Below are 18682 nucleotides of genomic sequence, written 5' to 3'. Positions count from 1 at the left end.
TGGAAAGAAGCCATCATGATGTATTTTTGTAAACATTATAGATAATGTCAACAAATTTACAGTATAATGCTGACTCAGGCTGTAAATATTCATTTACAGTATAATGCTGACATGTTTTACAGTTCTGGTAAGGGACACCACATTCAAGACATACCTGCGAGACTTGCACTGTCTGACCAACGTACTATTTTCTACTAATTTTTTTTTTAAAGTGTAAGTTCAATAGTGAAAAGCTGCAACAGAATATTTGTACTGTGGAAGGACACACATGCTGAGCTTCTCCCAAAGGGGACCATCTTGTGCCATTGATCTATCAGCAGAACCTTCTCTTGACTAGAGTAAGGGATTCTGTTTAAAAACCGATGGCATGGTCACACCCAATGCGATTAAATTACTACTTAGTTTTTAGAAATTAAATTTGTTCTACGTCAAATGAAGATTTAAAAAACCCTTTAAAAACATTAGAAAAAATAAAATTAAGAGGTATTGGATGTTGATGGGCCTAAAGCCTATATTGTATTAGACTGTATCTACAAAGGTATGTACAGAAGACTGTTTCCTGAAACACCATCCAGGTACAGCCTGTTAGTAGCTGCAAGGACAGCATAATCTCGCTCTATAGATGCACTGTCCGGCTGATGTGCTTCTTCTGACTGACTGACAGGAGGGGCACTACATACAGCAGAAACCATTCACAATGGCAGACATAGGAGACAGATATGAGGAGGAAATTATTGCATGGGGAATTAGTATTTGAGTGGGTGCCTCACTACTTCACCCTGGGTCCAGCAGGAGTTGTATAGGAGCACCTTGGGTCAGAGAGACCCTGGTGGCTGTTATGGGAGAGCGTAGCGTCTAGCTTTCCCCATCCAGTAGTCACCCGTATGGTGGGGAGAAGTGAAGAAATTAGTTGGTAGATCCTCTGTAGGCCCACACCCCCTGGTGAGGGATGGGGTAGAAAATATTTAGGAAAACAGGCAAAGACGAGGTAGAGATAAAGGCGATCAAAGATGGAGAAGATTCATCCACCTACAAAGAGTTCAATATGTCTGTCAAACCACGATTTGAGGACTTCAATAGCTCAGACATAGGTGAGAGGTTTTTCGCAGGAGTGGATAGGTGAGATTCTATGGCCTGCGTTATGCAGGAGGTCGGACTAGATGATCATAATGGTCCCTTCTGACCTTAGTATCTATGAATCTATGTCTATCAAACAGGAAGTGCTGTCTCAGGAAAAAGCTGATTCAAGAATCTAGGAGTGACGGGGAAGGCCTGACTCACCTGAAGTAGGAGGACTTAAAAATGCTGAAAATGAGAGGGGATTGTGTTGTTTCTTTGGCGTTAAATGTTTCTAGAGTGCATCAGTTTTTTCAAAACTTTCCTACAGTGACAATGTACCCTAATCCTGCTATTGAAAATCTCCAGTAAATTGAGTTTTTTACCTTGGTATCTGCTTCCAATATTGTATTCCATTGTGAATCAGCTTCATTTCTAGCACAAATATCTGTCTGCAACTCTCAATCAGTTCTGGAGCCTATGCTTAAGTGCCCAATAGCCAAAAGGATAAATTGGACTTTTATTATAGAATCCCTCCCTCCATGCACCATTGAGTATCTGAGTATTAGGACCAGCTCATTCCTTGAAACAGATCAGGCAATGAGCATAAAACACAAACAATACCACAAACAAATGCAAATGTAAACCTTTTAAAGCCATAAAATACTGCAGCAAAATAAACTCTCCTGAAATGGAAATTCATGGTATAGCAAACTCATTTTTAGGAAAACTGTGGTGATTAGCTCAATACTTTAGATAAACATAGTATCTATCAATTATACACAGAAATTTTTAATGGTTTAGAAAAACCTGTTACTGTTTTGATACCTCCTAACTTAAGGATTCTGTTGCCAATGAGCAATGCCATTTTAGCACGGAAGTTTAATTTTCTGGTATTGCTGGACAAAGGAAGTATTATTCAGGACTTGAGTACATAACATGAAATGGAATATTCCACATTTTAAGGTAACTTTTTTATAATTTTTCTACACTACTTTCTAGTAAAAAATAGAAGACTACTTCCTTTGTCACAAGCCTCTTGGTTTGATTCTAAATCCTTTACTCAGGCAAAACTAATAGCAGTCAGGAATTTTGCCAGAGTTCAGTTCTGCCCAGGAATTCAGAACTGGATCCAGTATCAGCTAGCAGACAACACAGTGACTTTTTGTTTCTTTAGTCATTTGATACCTTTTTTTAAAAATTAACTTTTCTTTAGAACTAGATGAATAGAATTGCAGTTTTCCTTGAAGATTCTGTGAAAGGCTTGCAATTTATAGGCACCAAGGAATCCCATAGGCAGGCCTTGAAATGAATCATTCTCTGTTAAGTGGAGCACTAGGACAGGATGGAAAACCTGGAATGTTTGCAGTATGAGTTCAAACATGCTTTGGATTCTTAAATGACTTCAAAGAAAGTATCTTCTAATTAACTGGTTGCTATTGTAGTATGGATTTCCTTCATTGACATCAATCTCCAGAGCCATCTTGGATACCCCTATTGAAGATTTCTTCTTGTGAACCTTGATGGTCTATCCCCTCATAATATGAGTTACCATTATGAAGGAAAGTCCCCACTGCACGTCCTTGACGAGCATGTCCTACTGCATCACTGAAAACCTTGTTTATCTGTTCTTCAGATGGCATCCACCAATCAGGGTTGGAAGTACAATGCATCCTAATGAACTCTGTGGAAAATAGACAGTGATAAGAAACAGCTTATCTTTGTAGCATACATTGTTATTGCCCAACTAGCAAGCGCTTATAGCAAGTAATAAATAGAACATTATTATGACGACTTAAACAGGAATAAAACCTTATAGGAAATGCCATGATAATGCCAATTGAACCTATTTTATTTCTAGGCACACTTATTTCACCATATGCAATTGTGTGTGTGTAGGTGTAGTTATAGAGCAATTTCTACTTGCTGAAATAAAACAATAAATTTCAGAGATTTTTATGATATCAAACGTGCAATGCATGTAAAGGTTGGTATGAAATAGGAAATGCATTTTATCTGAAACCTGTAATCCTTATACACTTCAACTTTATTGTGCTTACATTCATGAGTCTTTATGGTCTTCCTCTGTTGCTTAGTTTAATATATGCAGGTTTCAGCAATTTATAACTTAATGTTTCAAACACTATTTCAGATTGGCATCCTTTTTGGGCTGTCTTAATTTTAAATTCTAAACTTATGTTGTGTGTTTCTGGATATGATGTCCGTGTTCTAGAGACTATATTGGCCATTGAAATAGCTAAATGAGACAGCAGGGACTAACTTGCCCTTTCACAGCCTAGCATTGGGTTTATCCATGCATGAGAAACCAAGTAAGATCAAGTTGTGCCATGTTTAAGCTGGCTATTTAAATGGGTAATGCTTATGTCGAATGGCTATGTTTTTGTGTCACGTTCTTATTGTCAAAATTACTATTCTTCCACTTTTTTGTACGTGTGAAGTATTTGATCGTTAGAATTACAGAAGTGGTTTTGACAGGTTTTTAACTCTTAATGCTAGTCAGATCTCAAAACCAGAGGTACATAGACTTTAAAATGACAAAATATAATTTTAAAAGTGGAAGCACTTTACTTTATTTATTGGATGCACTACATCTTAGTCAGCAGTAGACTTTTATTCATTCTCCACAATTATTTTTTCCCCTATGCAGCAGGATATTTCTCATTTTACTTTCTAATACTGACAAGCCATTGATACAACAGGTGGTATGAGTTAATTTCATTACTGTCACACATCCTGAGACCAGGGAATGCTGTTATCATGAGTTGCAAGCTGATCTTTTGGAAAATTGGGACACGATTTTTGCATAGCTACTCCAGCAATGTGCCTTCAAAAGTGGAATCTATTTCTGTTTTAAATTCCTTTTCCTGTAAATCTGTGCAAGCAATACTGTCCTGCGGTCTAGTTATGATTGCATGAGGTTTCATAAACTGGGATGTTGCTCAAGATAATGGTTACTTGTGTAGAAACAGTGCTACAATTTAGGCCTGCTGGGCTTTTTTAAAACTTAAAGATGGTTCCAGAGATCTTTCAATAGAAGAAATAAATCTTTAAAACTTTTATAGATGTTAATGTAAGCTTTCAGTAGTTGCCACTTTCAAAAGGGACAACCTTTTTAAGGAAAAATATTTTTTTCCACTCTTGCTCTCCAAAATGTTCATCTAATCTATTTCACTAGGGCTACAAGCAGATCTGTCCATTTTCTTCCCCCCCAAACGCTTATTAATCTCTTTCAAGAAGCAGCATCTACATCGGACTTCTACAGAAGAGATTATCAAGGTATGTGCCATGTAACTTCAGAAGGCTACACTCACCTATGCTACAGAATTATGGGCTCAGACTGACTGAAAACATATCTTTCTCTTTGGGTGGGTGGAGGAAGAATGACAAACAAGTAATAGTTATAGAATACTACCACTTTTGTTTAGGAATAATCATTTCTTTACCCCTCACCAAAAGGAAACCCTTCAATTCCTCAAGCACTCTTCTTAGCTCTCACAGGTCCTCCCTTGTGCTGTCAGTAAGGCAGGTTAGAAATGGCTCTCTGAAATCAGTCCCTCTGGCTGCAGACAAATAAGTAGTTCTCACCTCCTGCCATGACCCCTGAGGACAGTCCAACATTATGCAATGCCAAGGATCACCAATACTACCTTCCTTTTAAATGAGGCTAGAGAGGCTCATTGGATCCCTGCACTGCAGAATGTTGCACTGCCCGTACACTGCCTGGCCAACCCATGGGTATACTAATTTATAAATCTCTACTGAGCAGTTTAACAGGCAAAATGGACCCCAGACATTTTGACCACCTGTGCAAGATTCTAAATTATTTATGGAAATGCTATTTTTTCCACAGAGGACTACAGGGTACACACATCTATAGCACATGTCTAGTGGTTCAAAAATGATAAAGTTCCAGAGGGCGAAATCTTGCCCATTGGCTGCCTTGGGATTGGAGAGAGTGCAGTGACAGAAGGGGTGGCCATTAGGTGTATGTGAGATGCCTTTTAAAGCCAATAGGTATAACTGAAGGTGACACCACCAATGCCCCATTGTCTCCTAGTCCAGTCCCTGCTCAAAATCTGGCTTGGCAACTGAGGAAGGATAGAGTGGTGGTATGGTTTGTATTATATTTCTGCTCCTGTATAAATTACAATTGAATTTAAGAAATCTTAGTAAAGCCTGATGCACTTCTGTTCAACTTTTAAGTCCTTAGCTTCCAGGGAACTTGACACCTTAAGTCCAGCTCCAAACCTCTCTGCAGCACGCTGCATACACTGAAATGCATTGTCCCTACTTCTTTTAAGCTCTGATAATTCATTTTATGTTGCTTTAACATCTGGTGAATCTTGTGTGTAGCAGAAAATACCATGCCTCAGTCTGAGTTCATGTAAAAATAATACTTTAAATGCATTATGTGATTATGTAAGTATATTACAATTAAAATTCTGCTCTGCCAGGCCTTGTTAGTTACTTCTAATCTAAATGGATAGAAGTTCAGTCTCAAATATAACCATTTCTGCTGCTGGTATTTTCCCTGTATTTTCCTTTTCATTGCTTACTAATAACTTCATCGGTTTTATGTTGTCAATTGCTTCTGAATGACTTTTTGCACATGTAGTGCTATGAAAGTTAGGCTAATTTAACAGAATGAAATAGATATTATATTTGTGAAATGGACACACTAAGACTAATGCCAAGGGCTTTTTTTAAACCAAGCTAGTTAAGTTTTATGTGGATCATTATAAACATTGACAACAAGCCTTAATAAAATATCAGAAAAACAAAACAGGAATTGCCATAGCAGATCAGAGCAGTGGTCCAACTTGTTAGCAACAAACCCCACAGAGAACAATTATGAAATAACCTGCCACAAGAGGAATTTCTTCCTAACCCCTCTGAATTAATGTTGGCTTACATCCTGAAGAATGATCCCTTATAAAATGTATACACATATATTGTATAAAAATTCTAATTTACATGTGGATGTTCTCTTTATCCATATAAAATGTCCAGTCCTGTTTTGAATGCTACTAAGCTTTTGGTTTAAATGGTATATTGAGGCATTGAGTTCCATGGTTAATTATGTATTGTGAACGTCTCCCTGTTCTTGTATTATAAGAGGATAAATAGGAGTATTTGATTTACCTTCTCTGCACCTTATCATGTAGCCTCTTATTTGACCCCTCTCTAAATTAAACAACCCCAGTCTCTTCAATTTCTCCTCTCATGGAAGTTTTTCCATGTCTCTAACCACTTTTTTGTCATCTGTCTCGAAAACCCTCTCTCTTTCTGCTGCAGTAAGCTGAAAGCTTATATTTAGCCAGAGCCAATGTGGTGAAATGAGATCACATATGGTGGACACTGAGCGAAAAGATGCAGTACCTCTGAGACATGTTACTTTTACTGGATCCAGAGGACGTCTTTCAGGACCTGTCTCTCCTGACTGCACTGACCTTTTCCTTTTTCCAAGGCCGCATGAGTACTTAAGCTCATCAGTTGTGAAAACAAATCTGATGAGATATCGAAGTAGCCGCCTTCCATCTTTCTTTGAAGAATTTACAGCCTCATCCCACTGTTTACTAGTGATGTAGACAGGATAGTTGTTCAGCAACTGCTTGCTTCCCTGGAAAAGTTAAATATTTCTATTATTTATTTTACAAGGCAAATAAGTAAAGACTGTCAGTTGCAAAGAAAAATGCTTTTAACTAGCTGAGATGCTGACAATGAGATACCTACAGAAGTGAACAATTGCTCATACTGAGAATGGGGACTTTTAAAAGTAAATTTGCATTTTCTATAACAAGACCCAGGGAGGTATGATGACTGCTTTTTGAGAGTGCGCTATTTATATCTTGAACTGTAACAGGTAAGCTAAAAAGTGTGAAGCTCCAATGATTGGGGATACATTTAAATATAACCTTTCCTTCTTAATCTATTAAAATGTGCAAAAATGTCTTTGAAGAGTGTGATCAAACAGGTCTCTTTATGGCAGCTGACAGTTCACTACTTCAGAAGTGACTTTTTACAGTCTATTTTTATAATAAATGTATTACTTTTTGTTGAACACACCTAAAATCTGACATCAGTTGTATTACTGTGAAAAATATATAAAAAAAAAAATAAACCTGAACTGTAAAAAACTAAAAGCTTCATTACTATTAATGAATGCCACATTAACTCAAATGATAGCTTTACACAAATGCCACTATGTCAACTGGAAACAAATCTGACTTTCAGTCTTCATAATTTATGTGCGCTTTAAAATTCCAATTCTAAATAGATGCAGAGGGACTAATTATGGGAATTTCTGTAACCCATACAACATTTATAAGCCAACTTTGGTCAATTTGGTCAAACAAATTTACTTTAGTTCTTGTTGCCTGTAAAATTCTACAGCATAGGACAAATTAATTAACCCAAGATCTCAGTTTTAATGTACTTGTTCAAAAGTAATTAAGCTATTTAAAGAACAATTTCCTAGAGACTCATTCACTTTTACTGCTACATACATTTATTGCAACTTGTAAATCTAGCACAGTTTCACCAAATTAGGCCTGCTTCATAAAAGCATTGTTAGAGTAAACACTTTCAATGAGAGTTCATTAAGAAAATGTGTTCAGTGAAATACTGTCTTTTGAATTAGTGGAATCTGGAGCACTCTACTGCAGGTGTCACTTGTGGCCCCTCTCTCCTAATGCCACACTATTTGTTTACAAACACAAAAACGCACAATGTGAATTTAAGAAAAAATAGTATAAGATTCCCTCCCCTCTCCCTAGCATCACACACATGTTTATAAAGCCTACTGGGAAATGGTTTGCGGGGGGTTGTGCCTCAGACACCCATTACTTTTCATTTTTTATAACTTTGGTAAATCTGTGAAAACTCAGCAAAAGCTCAGAGGGGTCCTGGTGTATGGCCGATCCACACAAATCATAGCTTGGGGTGAGTGTGCAAAGGTAGTTGAAAACTAACCTTGGCATTTTATTAATCCTATTGCTACATGTGATGGGGTGGATTAGGCCCAGAGGCCCCCTGCTGGAGGCCTCAGGGCCCCACCACACCCCATTCCAGAAAGGAACTGTAGAGAAGTCCTCCAGTCTGCCTAGAGTGGCTGTGGGGGAAGCAGCCAATCAGAGAGGCTGCAGGGAAGAAGCCAATCAGGGTCCAGCAGGCTAGTATAAAAAAAGCTGCTGGGCCAGATTAAGGTTAGTTGCTGCCTAGAGCTGGAGTGTGAATGATATTCCTGGCTGGCTGAAGGAGCGACAGGACCTCTGACAGAGCAGTTGCTGGCAGGAGAGCAAGACTGAACTCTTGGGTGGCACTGGGAATGAGTACAAGACTTCAGCACTATGGGGTTTGTGTTTGTTTTCACAGACTGTGTGTGACTCAGCTAGAGGGCTGAGTTGCTGAAGACTTACTACAATCATAGAGGAAAAAGAGTGCAGGCACAGGTACTCAGCCAGGGGCTGCTTTTGAGAGGTGGATGCTACCCTGTTACACTACCTGTAGTCAGGGCCCTCTACACCATGTTGCAGCAGCCTGCATTAACTTATGCCATCTGCAAATTGCTCTGAGGGGCTGATATCATAGTCAAGGAGCTCTGTGGTGCAAGGGCATCTGTCAAGGTTCCTTCCCCACTCTGAACACTAGGGTACAATGTGGGGACCTGCATGAAAACCTCTTAAGCTTACTTTTACCAGCTTAGGTTAAAACTTCCCCAAGGTACAAACTATTTTACCCTTTGCCCTTGGACTTTCACTGCCACCACCAAACCTCTAACCAGTATTATTGTTCGGAAAGAGCCCGTTTGGAAACGTCTTTCCCCCCAAAATCCTCCCTTACCTTTACACCCCCTTTTCTGGGGAAGGCTTGATAAAAATCCTCACCAATTTGCATAGGTGACCACAGACCCAAACCTTTGGATCTTAAGAACAATGAAAAAACATTGTTTCTTAAAAGAAGAATGTTAATAGAAGAAAAAGTAAAAAGAATCGGCTCTGTAAAATCAGGATGGTAAATACTTTACAGGGTAATTAGATTCAAAACAAATAGAATCCCTCTAGGCAAAACCTTAAGTTATGAAAAGACACAAAAACAGGAATATCCATTCCATTCAGCACAGCTTATTTTCTCAGCCATTTAAAGAAATCCTAATCTAACGCATATCTAGCTAGATTACTTACTAAGTTCTAAGACTCCATTCCTGTTCTGTCCTCGGCAAAAGTATCACACAGATGGACAGAGAGGCGTTGTTTCCCCCTCCCCCCAGCTTTTGAAAGTATCTTGTCTCCTCATTGGTCATTTTGGTCAGGTGCCAGCGAGGTTATCCTAGCTTCTTAACCCTTTACAGGTGAAAGGGTTTTTCCTTTGGCCAGAAGGGATTTTAAAGATGTTTACCCTTCCCTTTATATTTATGACAGCATCCTGGCCACACCCTGTGTTCCCAAGCCTCACTCCCTCTCCTCTGCTCTGCTGGCAGTAGGGAGGGGGAATGGTCTAAGAGTCCCTCTGCTAGCTCTGTGTAACTAGAGGATCACCCTTACTCTGAGATGATCCTCCCTGGGCCAGATCCACCACTGAATGGCCACAGGAGTATCTGACACACCGTTTTTATCAGTAACTTGCTTGTAATCTTTAATGTATAAAGCTAGTTATCCTCCATTTCTAGGCTATTGGAATTTACTTGTTAAACTATTAGGTGTATATAAAAAATTCTGATAAACTAGGAAGAAAATAAACATTCGGTGTTTGTACTAGCAAAACATACAAACTCAAAGTATTACCTCTGAACCAGAGCAGTGCCAGTTAGGACTGTGGTCTTGTCCTCTCTCTCAAGCTAAGCAAGATCTGGCCTGGTTAGGATCTGGTCCCACTACATTCATTGTGGATTAAGCACTTTGCTGAATTGGGGCCTCATTAGGCAGCAAGTTGCCCTAAAAAGTTAGCGTGGAGTGGAAAGCATTGTGCTGATAGAAGTGCAGTCTTTTCAATGCAATGTAAAAAGGACCTGATTGCATGTGGTCCTCTAACAGTTCATGACACTGTACTTGACTTAATTCCAGCTATCCCTACCTATATCCCCTCTCCCCTGAAACTACAGTCTGTTAGGATATTTTTCTTCATTGCCTGTCTAAAGAGACTAGTATTGAGGGGCTCTCTTAAACAGTTGCTATATTCTAATCAAGACATAGCTATGTTAATTCCTGTGTATTTAAAACCCTTTGGGCAAAAGACTCTTGATAAATGTAAGATACATTTTGGTGCATCTGACGATAGTTAAAACAAACTAACTAAAAAACCAACATCCTAAAGAAATATAACAAGCATATACTGGAGGAAAGATTCAGAGTACAAATGAATTCATGCTTATACCTATACATGAGTAAACTGATGAATAAAAGATTAAACTCTTCATATTTTTTTTAATTCAATCAAAAATCCTCTCCTATCGTAACACGTTATTCCCAGTGGATAGTTACAGGACAACCAGTTTTTACAATGGCTTCAAAACTCTGGTTAAGCAAAAAAAAAAAAAGGAGAGAAAGGAAAATGAGAGCTTGCAATTCTTACTGTGAACGATCTCTGATAAATTCAGTTTTCAATAAAATCAAACCACTTGGAATAAAATAAGGTGAGAAGCAAATTGATACACCGTCTTGGGGGCAGATCCTCAGATAGTGAAATCTGCTATAGCTCCACTTAAGTCAGTTTGGACCAGCTGAGCATTGTTGAGCTGTAGCTCACGAAAGCTTATGCTCTAATAAATTTGTTAGTCTCTAAGGTGCCACAAGTACTCCTTTTCTTTTTGCGAATACAGACTAACACGGCTGCTACTCTGAAACTCCTTGCACTGTATCTTCCATGTATATGGGAGAAATCAAAGTCTGAATGGCAGAAGCTCAGAATAACTACATATCTTCCCTCTAAGTTGCATGGGTGGTGGATAGTCGGTGGAGGTATTTGAAAATATTTACAGGAAGAGAGAGCTGTCAACTCCAGATCTGGATATTCTAAAAAGGCTTACACACCAAAAGCCAGCTTCCCCAGACATGTTCTTTCTAGGTCTGGGTTGCAGCATTTTGGGAGGCAATATTAGGGGAAAATTGCTCTAGAGCTGATACACAAGCCATACTTATTCTTTGGATAAGTGGAGGTTTTAGTCTCCAAGGTTTTCAATACAGTACCTTTCAACACCAAAAAACTTATTTTAACCCCCCCCCATCAAACTTAGTGACAAGCGTTCATAATGTCCATCACATTGTTTTGAATCTATCAAACACTAGAGACACTCTACAGAACAAAGTCTGTAATGTTTGAGATGTGAAGAAAGTCTGATAACCACCTTTCAATTTCAACCATCTTAAGTCTGACTTTAATGGAGATCTCTCTGCCTGAGGAAAGATCAGAGAAAAACAATCTATTATGTTACAAGTGTAGTGTGTATGGGGGGGAAGGGAACATCGCTGGATGGAGCAGGTTTGGATTAAATTAGTAGTGGCACTATTCCTTTATTCTTAGTGTTATGTAAATCCAAAAACTTGTTGCATGTTGGAAATGACAGTTTAATGCTAGATTTTATATATATTTTTACTAGTAAATATTCTTCCAGAACCTACTGATTTATTGACCTATACATTTCTTTTGAATGAAATTTCAAACGTAAGTATATATATCTCATGTTCATCATATACTACCTCTGTTGGATGGTCTGTTGGCTGTGGTATCATAAGTTGGTTGTGATGCTGAAGTACAGTCTTCAAATAATCTAAAACAGTCTGGCAGGGCACTGCATGAAACAAATTGCAATTACTGTATATTAGCTGTCTAGCACAAAATAAAACAGCAAGCTTAAGTCAAGCAGTGGTCTCTCTCTGTTGTGAATGCCTATAAGATTTATTTATAATTGGAAATGTCCCTCCTTTTGGTTTGTGCAGGCATTTCGTTCAACAAATATATAACAGCTGATGTATTTTTGTGTATGTTGAGGTATCTGAGGATTCTTCTATTTTCTGGCCACTACTTTTCAAAGGCTTTCCGTTTAAAGAATATAATGCTTGAAGTCTGAATTAGGTCAGCAGCAATAACATTGGAAAAATAAACTCTGCACCCTGTAAACAGCCCAAACCACATCAGGGAGAAAACATTTCTTGGACTTAAATCATACATTCAGTATTAACATGTAAACATGCTGGAATATGTCTGAAGCTGCAGACTCATTACAGTATGCACATTTAATAATACATAAACATTGGGTTTTTTCTTTCCTAAATTTGTCACAAAACCAGGCATTATGGAAACAGTCTGATCTTTCTTCCCTCCCCAACCAAACACACTCATCCATTTCAGTTGTGGTATCACCATCTTCTCCTGAGGTGATGGGTTAATTAGGTCTGATTCAATGATGGGTCTCTCTTAAACAGATTCTGCCACATCCCTGATTAACTCCGAAGTATTTTTGAGATACAATGCTTTATTCCTGACCTTGAATCATTGTAGGAGAATTAAACTAATAGCATTATGCTTGACTTTTGTAACACTAAATACATACAAAATGGTATGTATTTAATCAGTTTTGTCGGGATTGTTCTTATAACAGTGGTAAAATACTTAAGTCTTTGTAGCTTTGGCTAACAGTCCAAAGCAAGATTTTCAGAAGTTACTAGTGATTTTGTATGGCTCTATTTTTGGTTGTCCAACGTGAGATGCCTGAAAGGACCCGATTTTAAGAAAGTGCAGAGCACACTTTTAAAGTGTCACAAGCCAGACACCCCAGAACTGAAGCTCTGATGTCATTGTTCATTCCTGAAAATCTTGGCCCAGTTTATGATGTCTCTGTGGGCTCTGACCTTCTGAAGGAAGACATAATTGTACTTTGTGCTGGGTTTCTTAGAGCTCCCACACACTTACTCGAGCTTCAATTTGTCTTACCTACCCCATATTTTCTTATAAAGTTATGTGATATAGCGGCAATTTAGAAAGCTAGCTTTCTATCAGCTCAATTTTTGACTTCACTACTCTCTGTTAGCAAACCAGCATAGTACCTCAGAAGGGAGTGTGGTGACTACAGAGCAATATTGTTGAAGTAACTGAACAAGAGAAAGTGGATGATTATTTATGAGGAAATTTCTACTGGTCCATTCTTGCTAGTTACCAAGATCTTTGTAAGAAATTAAAGTAACTACATGACACTTAGTTGACATGCAAATAATTTTATGAAATTGTTTCAACTTTGGTAATATGCTGAATGCCCCCACTGTAGCTAGGCTCCAAAGGGCTTTTGAGAGTATTAATTTAACAAATGTGCTGAAGGACCTTTTCAGTCTGGCTACTGGAGTGTAGCATATTGATGAAGCTGAGAAAAAATTGTTAAAAAAACACTGTAGTTCATCTTTAAATGCACTCTAAATAGTCCACTCATCACCTCAGATCTGAACAAAAGTCTGATGTTAACTTGAGAGAATTAGGAGGCTCTGGATATCTGGAGGATAACGTGGTAGAGAAGGTTTATTTTTGTGTATGTGAAGGCTAGTTGCAGGGGGAAGGGAAAATGATCTAGGATGACTGTGTTTTTAAAAAGGTGATTGGGTTGCTTTGAGGGATGAGGTTATTTCTGGGGATCTCTCCTTACATTATTTGTGAATTCCCAACACAACCTGCTTGGCAAGGGAAAAGGGAGGTTCAGCAACCTCACTATCTGACTGGGATGAAGCATTGACTCTATGGGAATTGGAGATGTGTGAGTTAGACACACTGTTTGGGTGTGGGTTTGACGGGCATTGTAAAGGAAGCCCTCTCTATGGGATTTTATTTTTACCTAGGTGAGGCTTCCAAGTTTAATGTGGGGAGCTTTTGGGACTGGTTTGTTTGTATTGTTAGAAAGGGTCTGGTGTTTCCTTTTAGGGAAGGAGGGAGGAGATGAGATGGTAATTTATGGAGCATTTGCACTATGCCCGTGGAGTTCCTACACCCCTGCTCAGGTGGTTGAGATGGTTGTGAATTGCTGCCAGAGGTTGGGTAAGGAAAAAGGGAGGACTCGTGTTCTCCAATCCCTGTGGGATGGGCCTGAGGAACTGAGACAGGAGGAATCCTTTCTTTAGACCAGTGTTTCTCAAATGTGGCCACCGTGGCTGCATGTGGCCACTCGGGGCTTTTCTTGCAACCACAGTCTCCTGGAGGGGATAAAGTAGTGGCACCTCCCCCTCCCTGTTGCTCCTGGATGCACCGCCTTGGTATTGGTTGCTGGAGCCACCAGCAGGGGTTGGGCCCTGCCCCCTCTGGAGACACCAGGGGCTCAACACTGGAGAAGCAGGCAGTCTGTGAGTTCCCCACCTTCCCAGGGTGGTGGAGCTCAGGCTTTGGGCTTCAGCCCTGGGGTGGTGGGGTGGAAGGCTCTGGCCGTGAGGCTTCGGGCTCCATCCCTAGACCCTGTCCCCTGGCCATGGGGCTTCAGTCTCCAGCCCCCTGGTGCTTCCCTGGCCTCTGCTGCCTCCCCCAACCTCCTATCTGGGGCTTAATTTGTCCCTAGGCTTGCCAGGGCTGAGTGTGTCTGCTGTGAAAAGTGATACTTGTATGTTTGTTAATATCACTTTTCACAACAGACTTACACACATCAAAATCATTGTAATTTATTCATTGCTAGCTAGTATGTGCATATTTATTTGTTTTTTCCTAAAGCTAATTAAGTATTTTGGGAAAAAGTGAGCAGCCACCAGCAAGAGTTGGTGGCTGCACTCTGAGGCCACCAAAAAATTTGTTCTGAGAACCCGTTTTAGACAATAGCAAAGTGGATTACATTTCTCTATCCTAAAGGCCTTGTTTGGGGTCTTATCTTAGAAGGACAGGCTTCAGTTGATGGGGACTTACTCCTTCAACTCATATCATTCCATGCAAACTAAATGGCTAATAAAGCCTGCATCATTCATGATGTTATCCTGTATAAGGCCTGAAATCCTGGCCAGACAATGTAGCAAGGCCTGCATGGTTTAAAAAAATTGCTTTCCAAATGGGCATTTTGGTTTAGCATGAGTTGAGAGGATAAGGGAGATGCTGTATCTGTGCTACTTCCATCTGACTGCAAGCAGAAGATGTGTCTCACTCCAAAAATATTTATTTTGTATCTGTTCATTTCATGAGATTCTCAGGACAGGGTTAAATTGGGAACAGCTATGCAGAGCTGCCCTGCTGAGTTCCTAGACGACATGAACAAATTATGTAGACTGATGCTGAAATCACTGAGAATAACTGTCCTAGGCAACTTTAATATCCACAAAGATGACAACTCTCTGGCACTCAGATGCTCTGGTGATGGAGTCAGTGTAAATATCTAGATAGAGCTCTTCAATATTGACTGGAAATCTCATGTGACTTGTCTATTGGGCTCATGATTCTCACAGGAGGTGAAAGCAAGCAGGAAGAGGTCAATTATTGCTGATTGCTAGTATTTTATAAAGGAGAAGGTAAATACTACCTGGATCGAGCTGAATAACTGTTCGGGGCCCCTACTCAAATGACCGTCTCTTGCTACTGAAGATCTTGGTAAACATTGCCCAATCTTATTTTGCAAGCTTACTGAGGAGGTGGTGTTGACAAAGCCAGTGTGGTGTTTGGAAGTCATGGAATTTCTTGATCCTTATACATTAGGATTCCGGATTGGGTGGAGAATTAATTTATTTCTCTGGCTTATTATCTCCTGTTAGCAAAGGGCAAGGATCAGGTGGTCCCGTTGAATCTCTTAGAGCTGTTAGCAGCATTTGATACCATTGAGTGAGTTTATGTAGAACCAATGTGGGATCCTAGCAAGGTGGATGGGATCTCATTTGAGTTTCCATTTCTATTTATTGGGGGGAGGGTGTGTGTGCACGCGTGCATGCATGTGCAGTGCTGGATGATTGCACATCTCTTCTTTTATCGTGCCAAACCAACCTAATCTCCTTTTTTGAAAAAGTAACAGATTTTTTAGATAAAGGAAATAGTGGATCTAATTTACCTAGATTTCAGTAAGGCATTTGATACCGTGCCACATGGGGAATTATTAGTTAAATTGGAGAAGATGGGGATCAATATGAACATCAAAAGGTGGATAAGGAATTGGTTAAAGGGGAGACTGCAACGGGTCCTACTGAAAGGCGAACTGTCAGGTTGGAGGGAGGTTACCAGTGGAGTTCCTCAGGGATCGGTTTTGGGACCAATCTTATTTAATCTTTTTATTACTGACCTTGGCACAAAAAGTGGGAGTGTGCTAATAAAGTTTGCAGATGATACAAAGCTGGGAGGTATTGCCAATTTGGAGAAGGATCGGGATATTATACAGGAGGATCTGGATTACCTTGTAAACTGGAGTAATAGTAATAGGATGAAATTTAATAGTGAGAAGTGTAAGGTTATGCATTTAGGGATTAATAACAAGAATTTTAGCTATAAGTTGGGGACGCATCAATTAGAAGTAACGGAAGAGGAGAAGGACCTTGGAGTATTGGTTGATCATAGGATGACTATGAGCTGCCAATGTGATATGGCTGTGAAAAAAGCTAATGCGGTTTTGGGATGCATCAGGAGAGGCATTTCCAGTAGGGATAAGGAGGTTTTAGAACTGTTATACAAGGCACTGGTGAGACCTCACCTAGAATACTGTGTGCAGTTCTGGTCTCCCATGTTTAAAAAGGATGAATTCAAACTGGAGCAGGTACAGAGAAGGGCTACTAGGCTGATCCGAGGAATGGAAAACTTGTCTTATGAAAGGAGACTTAAGGAGCTTGGCTTGTTTAGCCTAACTAAAAGAAGGTTGAGGGGAGATATGATTGCTCTCTATAAATATATCAGAGGGATAAATACAGGAGAGGGAGAGGAATTATTTCAGCTCAGCACCAATGTGGACACAAGAACAAATGGGTATAAACTGGCCACCAGGAAGTTTAGACTTGAAATCAGACTAAGGTTTTTAACCATCAGAGGAGTGAAGTTTTGGAATAGCCTTCCAAGGGAAGCAGTGGGGGCAAAAGATCTATCTGGCTTTAAGATTCTACTCGATAAGTTTATGGAGGAGATGGTATGATGGGATAATGGGATTTTGGTAAGTAATTGATCTTTAAATATTCAGGGTAAATAGGCCAAATCCCCTGAGATGGGATATTAGATGGATGGGATCTGAGTTACTATAGAAAATTCTTTCCTGGGTATCTGGCTGGTGAATCTTGCCCATATGCTCAGGGTTTAGCTGATTGCCATATTTGGGGTCGGGAAGGAATTTTCCTCCAGGGCAGATTGGAGAGGCCCTGGAGGTTTTTCGCCTTCCTCTGTAGCATGGGGCATGGTTGACTTGAGGGAGGCTTCTCTGCTCCTTGAAGTCTTTGAACCATGATTTAAGGACTTCAATAGCTCAGACATGGGTGAGGTTTTTCATAGGAGTGGGTGGGTGGGTGAGATTCTGTGGCCTGCGCTGTGCAGGAGGTTGGACTAGATGATCAGAATGGTCCCTTCTGACCTTAGTATCTATGAATCTATGAATCTTCTGAGGAATCTCTCCTGAAGTTATTCAGGGTTGTATTTATGCCTCTTATTTAATGTGTGTATGCATGTATGTATGTAAGGCTATGGGGGCAGCCAATAAACCTGTTTGGACTGTGGTGTCATCAGTAGGCTGATAACATGCAGCTCTAGATGCTATGCTGAGAGTGTAAAGAATCACTTAAATCAGTCTAATTAAAAATAATTAGATCTCTGGGAGTTAAAAAGGTCATAACCTAAAGATCTGATCTTTTGCAGGTTTAAGAAACTATCCACTATGAATGATGGATTAACAGCAGAGATCCCTGCTTATTATACCCAATGGGAGAGAAGCTACCATAGAAGCTACAGTTGGTTGCCAGGATTTAACATCTGCAGTGAATACGTGGGCTGGGATGAATTCCCATTTAAAGGAGCCACTGCGGGGGGCCTGCTAGCTTTTGCGATGTTGTAATTCTAATTTTCTTGCTCATTAGGAAGATAAAAGATCAACTGTCTTTATTTCCCAGCTTGATGTAATGTACAATGTCAATGATACGGAGGAAGTCCTAAAGGTGGCAAGGCAACCCAGAGAAATAAACTCTCAGGTAAATATCAGACTTCTTCCTGACTATGGCCCAGAGCTAGTAAAGGAGAAGAAGGATTTTTGAAGAAACTAAATGTAAATTGAGAGAACTGGGTGATGTATATATTTTAGTATATTCAGCAAAACTCCCAGGATGACCGAGAAGTAGACAAGCTTTGTGGAAACAGGACATGCATAAGATGATGTTGGAACTTCACTGTTTATTGATTAAAGTAACAAGACTTTGCTGCTACTCTAAGGAACTAGCTGTATTAGTTTGTTTTCTTATGTTGCACAAAATGTTTTGGGCACTGCTTGTGATGGTTTTGACTATGTTGTTTTCACATTTTTAAAGAGTAGTTGGCTGGGTCATTGACCACAGGATGAGAGTAATTGGAAAAAAATCTACTCTAAAAAGTTTTTGCGCACACACGCGCACATATGCATCATTGATGCCTATTGGTAAAGACTTGTTCAGCACTGTAATACTCATTGTAGCTGAAACATTTAACTGGTGTTCCTCTGCCATTCAGGTTC

General features: G+C 39.6%; 1 protein-coding gene and 1 long non-coding RNA gene across 4 annotated transcripts in view; one reads left to right on the top strand and one right to left on the bottom strand.

The window, feature by feature from the left end:
* Positions 1-1081: 1081 nt before the first annotated feature.
* BEND4 (BEN domain containing 4) overlaps positions 1082-18682 on the bottom strand; it is a 32983-nt gene continuing 15382 nt past the window's right edge. The window contains exons 3-5 of one of the 2 annotated variants that reach the window (XM_038400968.2): positions 11772-11863; positions 6457-6697; positions 1082-2740 (exon numbers count right to left, since the gene is read on the bottom strand). In XM_038400968.2, coding sequence (XP_038256896.1) covers positions 2523-2740; positions 6457-6697; positions 11772-11863 — 551 coding nt within the window. In that variant the 3' untranslated portion in view covers positions 1082-2522. The remainder of the gene's footprint in view (positions 2741-6456; positions 6698-11771; positions 11864-18682) is intronic. The other variant, XM_038400969.2, reaches the window with a different exon arrangement.
* Positions 8303-18398, top strand: LOC119855255. 2 transcript variants are annotated; one of them, XR_006281113.1, is made up of 3 exons: positions 8303-8556; positions 15471-15612; positions 17839-18398. It is a non-coding gene; the product is annotated as an uncharacterized LOC119855255 (long non-coding RNA). The 2 variants fall into 2 exon arrangements; XR_005292804.2 differs by lacking the exon at positions 15471-15612 and having other exon boundaries at positions 8303-8528.

This window comes from Dermochelys coriacea, chromosome 4, assembly GCF_009764565.3.
Source record: "Dermochelys coriacea isolate rDerCor1 chromosome 4, rDerCor1.pri.v4, whole genome shotgun sequence".
In the NCBI taxonomy this organism is placed as follows: domain Eukaryota; kingdom Metazoa; phylum Chordata; order Testudines; family Dermochelyidae; genus Dermochelys; species Dermochelys coriacea.
The sequence above is the reverse complement of the archived record's forward strand: the minus strand, read 5'-3'. Positions and strand labels throughout refer to the sequence as shown.